The 9,725-nt window shown below is 36.2% G+C and overlaps 2 protein-coding genes across 11 annotated transcripts in view; both read left to right on the forward strand.

Moving 5' to 3' along the window:
- The window catches only part of stxbp5l (syntaxin binding protein 5L), a 155,527-nt gene extending 152,936 nt beyond the window's left edge, over positions 1-2,591 (forward strand). For all 9 annotated transcript variants that reach the window (XM_042731146.1, XM_042731150.1, XM_042731148.1 and 6 more), the window contains one exon: positions 72-2,591. In XM_042731146.1, coding sequence (XP_042587080.1) covers positions 72-113 — 42 coding nt within the window. In that variant the 3' untranslated portion in view covers positions 114-2,591. The remainder of the gene's footprint in view (positions 1-71) is intronic.
- A 545-nt stretch (positions 2,592-3,136) lies between these two features.
- On the forward strand, positions 3,137-9,624 carry poglut2 (protein O-glucosyltransferase 2). Of its 2 annotated transcripts, XM_042731159.1 has the most exons (11): positions 3,137-3,225; positions 3,297-3,522; positions 4,432-4,637; positions 4,709-4,914; positions 5,171-5,248; positions 5,871-6,043; positions 6,554-6,791; positions 6,908-7,117; positions 7,539-7,628; positions 8,831-8,935; positions 9,478-9,624. In XM_042731159.1, exons 2-11 carry the CDS (start codon positions 3,350-3,352, stop codon positions 9,493-9,495), a joined length of 1,497 nt encoding a protein of 498 aa, XP_042587093.1. In that variant the 5' UTR covers positions 3,137-3,225; positions 3,297-3,349; the 3' UTR covers positions 9,496-9,624. The 2 variants fall into 2 exon arrangements, with proteins under 2 accessions (XP_042587093.1, XP_042587092.1); XM_042731158.1 differs by having other exon boundaries at positions 3,169-3,522.
- Positions 9,625-9,725: the final 101 nt, after the last annotated feature.

Below are 9,725 nucleotides of genomic sequence, written 5' to 3' on the forward strand. Positions count from 1 at the left end.
CAGAAATATAAATACAAATAAATCATAACATGCTTATACAATCTCTTTGTTTTCACTTTCGCCCTCCACAGGTGATGCTGAAATGCAAAGACAAGAAGTGGTATCAGTTTTAGAGGTTCCTCAGGGGAGGGCACATTTCATGCTCGTGCCACAAGAGGGTGCTACTTTGGTACTTGGACTTTCACTCTTTTAAAGAGAGAGAGCGAATGACACAAATGGACCAAGAGGGACATAAGGGCTGTTCAGCTTCTCTTCTGTCTGTGTACAGGATTGTCTTACTCTGATTGTTTAAAAAGGCTAAGACCAGATTATGATATAATGGACATGTACCGTTAACATTTAAGAGTAAGAGGGGTTCCATACCAATGTTGTAAATCTGACGACATCTTCATTTCATGTACAGGGGTGGATCGGGGTCTCCTCACAAGAAGCAAATTGGTTCACGCCGTATAGATACTCGAAAAGTTACGAAATCAACAAGAGTGCATGAAACAAAATGGATGACCTATAAAAAAACGTAAAACTGCCATATTAAAAAGCAGCATGTTACTTTAAAACAAAATGGAAATAAAAGATTAACAAACTTTTATTTAATAACTTAAGCCAATAATAGAAACTATGACAAAAAACTTTATATTTTTTGAAATAGCAACAGAAATATATATAAACTAAAAAAAAAATGTATACCTGCATTGCTATAAGGCCAAAATATTTTGTTTTTTTTGATGACACCATACTGTTCCTTTCAGCGATGTGTATTTTCAGAATATTTACCGCTCTGTCTTGTCATATTTGACAGCAACTTTTCCACCCTCGTACTGCAAATCAGGCCGACGGCGGCTCAGTTGGCCACTCCAACGACGTTCAGTCACAAACGCAAACTTTTTCCGTTTTCTTTGCTGCTAGCTCGCAAAAAGCACCACAAACAACTTTTTAATCTGTCTTCAAAGGGTACTTCACCCTCTTCTAGAGACGTATGATGTGACATGGTTTTAGAAGTGCGAGTAGTAAACTGTATTTGGCGCCACGTGATGAGTGCGTGTCCGTGAGGTCCTTTTCGAGCGTGTTTCTCATATGTAATACTTAACGTGCCATATTCTAGATGGGTGAAGTATCTTTAACTGTAAACTAGCGATGAATTAACTAGTCTGTGGTTGATCTTCTGGGCTTTTACTGGTAGATCAGACAAGTCAGCCATACTCAGACAGAAGAGTTGGCTCTTCATGCGCGTCTGTGGAAGTACAAATACAGTTTGATTTGTTTTCTATTTTGTCATGATGTTCGTCTTATTTTAAATGATCAATTTCAGCTGTCCTGTTATTTCGTTTCTAGTCTCTTCGGTTGCCTCGGGGCACGTGTAACAAAAATTGTGCGTTGTTTTGTACCTCGCTGAGGACAACAAGTGAGTGATCTTCGTTTTCTCTGCCAAAGTTCGAATGCATCATGAAAAGATTTTCCTCACATTCCAGTACAAGGGACAACTTTCGTTCGTTTCTTCTTCTTTCTTTTTTCCCTTTAATATAATGTCAAAACGATGTTTTCTACCTTAATAATGTTAGTGTCAGAAGATTGTTTGCTTGTGTCCTCTGGTTGTCAAATGACTGTGGAAATGGTGTTTAGACCGATCAGTGGGTGCTACTGATGAATATTCATGTTTTTTAAATATGTGTCTGGAAAGATCAAAGCGGTCCGCGGGTGAATTAGTGTTACGTGTAAGCTAAATCTTCCAGAATGGTATTTGAGACTCATGTTGTGTTTCTATGATTTGTCCTCTGATGACCTCTGACCTTCTAGTGCTTTACTGTAACAATCTCAGCATATCTTCCGTAGTCCATGCCTCTGCCCATTTGGCTTTGTATATACAAGCTGCTACTCAGTAACGTAGATGTTGTGCATTGAAATACGAACTCAAGGCTCACGAGAATACACATCATCAACCATTAGTCAAACTTGGGCTCTTACGCAATATTACTTTTTTCCTTATGCCTTTATGTTGAAATAATAGCTCATGATTAAGGAAGGAAAACAATGCATGTGTGGAGATTTGGACTCAAGAACACACTCAAGACTCTAAGATGCCAAAACCATGTGAAGATTGTCTCTGCTGACAAATCCTGTATGTGGGTTTTAGTTCATGTTCACCATTACATTTGTTTCAACTGATGCTCCAATAATTCCTCTTCAGTTTCAAAATAAGTAAAAACAGACTCTCACAGAAAGGGTGTTTTGTTTGTATGTTCTCAGTTTTTATATGAAAATGTACAGTTAAACCTGGAGGAGAGCGACATGGTCATTAAACTAAATTATGTGATTTGGATATTCCTCTGTGAATGTCATACCTGTTTAAAGATGGTACCGTGTCTGATATTCTGACTGAAGTTCTGTAGGTCTAACTGTAGTTTCCTCCACCCCAACACCTGGTCCTCTGATACCTTCAGAGAAGGCAGCGACGTCGGTCTTGTTTAAATGGATAATGCCACCTTTCGTTCTTATCGATATTCTAGTAGTGTTATAGAGGTTATTGAAAATAAAATGGAAAAATATGTTGATGCAAATCAAATTGAAATAAACATTTATTGATGTACACAACATCATAAGACTGGTTTGTCTCTGTAATATGATAGGCTAGTAAGATGTCAACCAAAATCAACCCTACAGTGCCAAGTACGTAAAAGAACTAAATGTGTATTCGTATATGGATCAAAGAAGACTGCTTAGTTTCATATGCAAAGATACATATGAATAGATCATATTGGCCTGTAAATGGCAACATCTATCTATCTATCTATCTATCTATCTATCTATCTATCTATCTATCTATCTATCTATCTATCTATCTATCTATCTATCTATCTATCTATCTGATGTTATTGAAATCTCTTAAGTACAAATAGTTTTTAATGAGTTGCAATACCCTGTTCTTATTTTGTACGAGTTATAAGCTCATTGTGCTTAACGGATCCCTTATGTACAAGGAATGCACTGAAGCAGCGCCGTCTACAAACAGCATTAGCAAGCGTCTCTTTGCTCACACTGGAAATGAATGACTTCCGGCCAGTTTGACGCTCTCGCCGGCGGCTGTGTGAACGCTTAGACAGCCAATCAGCTTCCAGTACGTTGCGTCATGGACGCACACAGACCAATCACATGAGCGCCTTGGGTCTGTTGCAGAAATTTTCTCACGAGGGTGTCTGGGTTGGTTTGCACACCAAACCGCTGGTGAATGTGAGTATGTGGTGAAATGTGTCATTAGTGTTTTTAAGCAATGTTTTAAGAGCATTTTTATTCTGAGGAAGTGGTGATAAATGAACGCGTCCACTACTGAAAGTGTCCTCATCCTCTTATAAACATGTTGAGAAAACTTTTGCTGGTCTTGATGCCTTGCATAATTTTCATGACGCGGAGATCAAAGGCAGCGCCCAGCGCGAGCAAAACTTTGATCTGGGGTCCTGGACTGGAAACAAACATCGTCCTTCCTGCTCGGTTCTTCTTCATACAGACAGTGGACTCCACCGGAAGAAAGTGAGTGAGTTCTGCTGGAAGACCAGTAACGGGGCACTATGGCTTAGTGGATACACATCTGGCTCGAAAATATAGGTTGTGGGTTCAAACCCTGGATTAAGGGTGTACTTAACGTTTATTTTTATTTACGACAACACACCACATTTAAAAATGGTACAATTTCGACTATTAGATATCACCTTACGTCCCCAGCTGATAAATCACAGCACATTAAGACAATAGTATGAAAATAGTATGCTTTAATATGCAAATGTGGAAAACAGTATGTGGAAAATAATGTGTTTTTTCTTAAACCTTAAACCGCATAAACACATTTCATTACACCAAATACACAAAATAATGTTCTTTTTAGCAGCATCATATGACCCCTTTAAACAATGGTTTCAGCTAGACCAAAAATGATAACAGTAAAACCTCAATAGTTCCACCAAGATCATCTAATTCTTTCTTTTGTAAACTATATTAGTGCTTAAAGAACCCAGAGAGAGAATCCAGTTCTAAAGAACCTGTATAATATACAGCATAAAAAAGACTTCTCTGCTGATCCTTGAAGTGATGCAAAGAAGAGCTTTTGGCAATTGTGCTGTAATTGCTTGAATAAATCTGCTAAAGGACGAATTAGTAGTAATTAGTCTCTCTTAGTCGTATCGTGTCAGTCTTTTATGACTGAATGTTTGTCTCCTGACCGACACTGTATTCTGTGATAAATGAAACTATTTTTAACAACAAATGGTCGGTAATTTCCCAGGACAGGTCTTTCTTTGAGTTTTGCCCTAGGCGGTAAAAGCATCTTGTTTACGCATCCAATCTTTAGGTTCACATTTCATGTGTCCACATCAAGGCATCAGTTTACTTCTATCATGGATAAAAAAAATAATGCCTTTGTTATTGTGATTTCCTCATCTTCAGTTTCACAACTTCTCCTGGAGAGAAAACATTTGAAGTGAAGATTACATCTCCAACAGACCCGTATGCCAGAATCTGGATCCAGATTTTAGACAGGAATGACGGATCCTTTTTGGTTCGGTACCGCATGTACGCCAGTTACACAGATCTGCACATTCAGATTCTCTTGAAAGACAAGCTGGTGGCAAATTCACCATATGTGCTCAAAGGTGAGAAGAATCAAGTCCACCTTCATCATATAGAGATGAAAGTTGACACTAACCTCTTTCTCACTGTCCAGGTGCAGTGTATCACGAATCATGTGACTGCCCAGAGCCCAGTGGTGCATTATGGGAAAAAAACATGCACTGCCCGGCCTCTTTCTCTCAGATAGAGAGTGATTTATCTGTCTTTCCCAGTGTGGATCCAGACCATAATACCCATGAGATCCTTAAGCGCTTTGGAAAGAGACACAGCCTGTGTCACTACACCATTAAAAACAACCAGGTACACACATGCCCCATTAAAATACCTTATTGTTTTAAACATAAACTGCACAATTTTCCCAAGGTTTTGCACACAAAGAATTTAATAGTATTTTTTTGACATCAGTTTAAAATGAATAGTGGACCACTGATTGGGTAAAAGTGTTCTGTCTGCCACTCTTTTCATTCTGCTGCAGACTTTATCTACATAAGGTAATGATTAGATATTGAAAAATGTCTCACAATGTCATGTACTTTTATATTCTTTTTTACTCTAGGTTTATATAAAAACACATGGAGAACATGTCGGATTCAGAATCTTCATGGATGCCTTCCTTCTGTCCCTCACACGTAAAGTGAGTATTAGTACAAATGTTTTTGGGTGCTTTTAGTTAAGTTATGTTAAGTAGTAATAATAATGTTATTAATAAACATCCCAAGAATGTGCTTAGTCATTTACCTTTATTACCGTTAGATGGCACTCCAACATAGAACGGTTGGAGGCATATACATTAAAAGAGGAGAATTTAACTTGAGTGTTATTGTTCATTTCAGTTCATACAGTAAAACTGTTGATAGGTTTGTGGATTGTCCCAGAATAGTTCAGCTATTTTTAGGGGGTAAGTATTGCAAAGAATAAAACTTATTATATAGTATTCAGTAATTATATTTTCTTGAAAACCAAATCTGCATATTAGACTGATTTCTGAAGGATCATGTGATCGGTTCTTTTAAATTGGAGTAATATGTAACAATATTACTGTAAAATAATTAACTGTATTTTTAATCTAATAAATGCAGACTTTTTGAGCATAAGAGAAATACATTAGCATAAATTTCAGATACATAAAAAGTCGTACCAACCCCAATTTTTTGTATTGTATTTTGAATTATATGTTTTGTGTTATTTTGAATAACTAATTAGTGTAAACTCATAACTGAACAATTAACAGTCCACTTGTTGTTGTGTGTGACCAGGTCAAGCTTCCAGACATTGAGTTTTTTGTTAATTTGGGGGACTGGCCCCTGGAGAAGAGACAGGCGTCTGAGAAGCCCAGCCCAATCTTTTCATGGTGTGGATCCAATGATACACAAGACATTGTCATGCCGACATATGACTTGACTGAGTCTGTATTGGAGACTATGGGCAGGTAAAGAAACTCTTAGAGACGCAGTAAACATATAAAACTTTTTATGGAACAACATAAAACTTTTTTATTGATTTTTAGGGAGCTCTATCTAGAATTTAAAATCTGATTTAAACCAGGGAATAAACTAAGCTTAATTTTAAAACTCTTTATTGTAGCAAAATGTCAAACAACGCGTTATAGGAAAATTGTGAAGAAAGGAAAAACGGTAGGACTATATGGTGTCATTTGTCCTAAGTGGTCTCAGAGTTTGTGGTCTGTGATTATGAATGCTTTTTTTTTTTTTCTTCTTCGAATGATATAATTGTGATAATAGGTAAAATGTCTGTCCATGAAAACAAGATGTAATGTCTATGCTAACATAACTTTTGTGAAACATAGAAATGTTCAGCAATTTGTTAAAAAAAAAAAAAAAAAATAACATAATGAATTTAATTTTATTTTCTGTATTTCATTTTCTTATTCTGACTGATTAAAATATATTTTGTCCATTGATAATTTTTTCTGTGACAGAGTGAGTCTGGACATGATGTCTGTTCAGGGACACACAGGTTCAGTGTGGGAACAGAAGATCAGCAAAGCATTTTGGAGAGGTCGAGACAGCAGGAAAGAGCGTCTTGAGCTGGTTAAACTGGCGAGGGCCAACCCTGACATGCTTGATGCCGCCTTAACCAACTTCTTCTTTTTCAAGCATGATGAGAGCCTTTATGGGCCCCTTGTCAAACATGTGTCCTTTTTTGACTTTTTCAAGGTGCATGGATTTCACAGAACTACTTCAGTACACACAGCATAATTAATTTACATATTCTGAATATTTTTATGTGGTTATTTTTACCTGAGGTGACTTGTATGTTTCTCTTTTAACAGTATAAGTACCAGATAAATGTTGACGGGACAGTAGCAGCGTACAGGCTGCCTTATCTGCTTGCAGGAGACAGTGTGGTGTTCAAACATGACTCCATCTATTATGAGCACTTTTACAAGCAGCTCCAGCCGTGGGTGCACTACATCCCCTTCAAAGCTGATCTCAGTGACCTACTGGAGAAGATCCAGTGGGCTAGAGACCATGATGAGGAGGTACATCACCCCCATTCACACGCACATCTCCGGTTCTCATATGAAAACAAAATATTGCATATTAAAATGTTTGTGAGCACAGACTTTTTATCATTTTTTTATGTTATTTGAATTATTACTGTTTTATGGGGATCATTTGAGTTTGATCACAGAATCCTGGGAGAACTGAATTGTGTAACTTCTATTCATTTTAATCTATTAATAAAATACAAAAAATACAAAATGCTACATTTTTATTAGCCAGTCTTAGTACTTAACAGTTTGCATCTGCATGAATTGGAGATGCTGAAGCTATTATTTTCTGTTTGCAAAGCAGAAGGTTTACAGTTGTTGAGGAGATTGCAATGTTAAAAATATGACTATAGCAGTAAACTGCACAAAAAAATCCTGTCACCTTTCTGCATTTTTTTGTATGTTATAGGCAAAGCGAATAGCCCTGGCAGGTCAGCAGTTTGCACGAACTCATCTGATGGGTGACAGTATATTCTGTTACTACTTCAAACTCTTTCAGGTATTTTTATTCTTTCTTTAGTTCAATGCTCTGGTGTGTCTATTGTGGCAGTGACTACACCAAGAGCGGAACGGTTACTGTTTCTGTGACTCTACAGGTTGTTTGTTTTAGCTATTTTGTTTTACACTATTTTCCACAACGGCTCTGTTTAATTTCATCTGTTCCTATTTTTTTGTTTTTATGAATTTATCAGCGTATATATCTTATCTTGTCTTGATCTCCCATCTTCATCCAAGTTTTATGTGTTGTTCTCAAGGACTCAAAAGACAAAGTTTAAATAGTGCGCGTCTTGCCATCTGCACGGCACACACGTTCAGTGGTCATTTTACTGTCTTGTGGTAATATGACTAGAAGCACTTTAGGTACAAAAAATAAAGTATATTTTATTATTTATAGTTATTCGAAATCAGCAATTTTGTTTTCTTTCTATCATCTATATATATAAACATCCTCAAAACTAGAAATGAAATTTCTTTCTTTTGTTTTGCTTATTTGTCATTGGCAGCTTTATTCGAATTTATAAGCTAAATATACTGGTTTGTAATATATTTGTTTGAATAGTATATATTTTCTATCAAGGTCAAACATACAGTACAAAATTATGAAAGAACTGGATACATTTAATCTAACTGACTTCTATAAGTGTCACAGATTTGTAATGCTTACAGATGAATTACAACAAAAAGAAAAAAGAATACATACACACACACACTAGTCCCAAGTTTCCTGTGTGCTCACAGAAGTCACTGCGCAAGTACCCCTGAGTTCATAAACCCCAGTACTTTATGGTTTTTCATAACTGTCGACTGGAAACATTAATCTTTAGACACAAGTTCTGGCCTCAAAGCACTTCTCGGCAATAAACCTGTGTGCGTTTGAGGTGTGGAAGTGTTGGAGGTCAAGTCCACAGCGGCTACTTGAATGTTATGCGATTCGTACTGCTGATAAAGATGCTTGTTTAGTGTGATGATGTTGCAGTTAATAAAAAGTTCTAAATAAAAGTGCTTCACCAAGACAAAGAAAGTAAGAGGGTGTGGGATTGGATGGAAAGATTACAGATGATGAAATTATGTAGCTGAGTTTGCATGTTGTGAAATAAATGTAATATTCCATGTGATATCTTTCTGTATATTTTTACAAGTAGAATTTTGTATGCTAAATAAAATTTCTACACTCATCCAGCTCTGTGTTTTTGTTTTTAGAAGTACGCTGAACTGCAGGTCACTGAGCCCAAGGTTCGAGATGGCATGGAGCTGGTGGAACAGCCAAAGGATGAACTTTTCCCATGTTATTGTGCAAGAAAAAAGGTAGCCTATGTGTTCTTGGTATTAACTGAAATCAATATAATGGGTATATTAATTTGTATTCATTTAATTTATTTTACACAATAACAGAGATTGTACTGGCCATACTCAGTATAATAATAGTCATCAGTGTATAATAATAGTACAATATTTCTAGATTCCATTAAAATAAAATATCCTAACCAAACTCGCATTATACAAATACGTTTTTTTTTCTTTTTCAGTTTTGTCCATACAAAGAATTCCATTTATAAAGATTTCTGTTCAGCTTTGAATTTTCAGTAAAATAAAACATTTATTGTTAAGAAACAACAGTGAACATTTTACCACCATACTGTACAATACATTTAATTAAGTATCTGATGGATTTATTGTCATTACATAAAGCACACAAACTGGGTTTATGAGGGCAATACACTTTTTTATGACATGGACTGATCAGCAGATTACTCTGATAAAATGTTTAGATGAATTCTTTTAGTCTGCAATGCATTTGCTCTGGATCAGATCAAACATTTCTAATTGTGTGTTTTGTTTTTGTATAGGTCAGAGATGAGCTGTGAGAGACCACATGTTGTGTTATGTAACAGCAGCCATCACCGAGACCCCAGACTTGATGCATTAAGTGTCTTGTGACTGCAATGTCTTAACTGAATGTTTCTCTTTTTGTATTAAATCTGTGTTTCTACATTCTTGTTGGTCTGGTCTATATTTGTTTAGAAAGTTTGATAGATGGGTTTGCTTATAAACTTTAATGTAGAATTACTATACATTACACAAAGTTTAGACCAGA

This window comes from Cyprinus carpio, chromosome B9, assembly GCF_018340385.1.
Source record: "Cyprinus carpio isolate SPL01 chromosome B9, ASM1834038v1, whole genome shotgun sequence".
Lineage (NCBI taxonomy): Eukaryota > Metazoa > Chordata > Actinopteri > Cypriniformes > Cyprinidae > Cyprinus > Cyprinus carpio.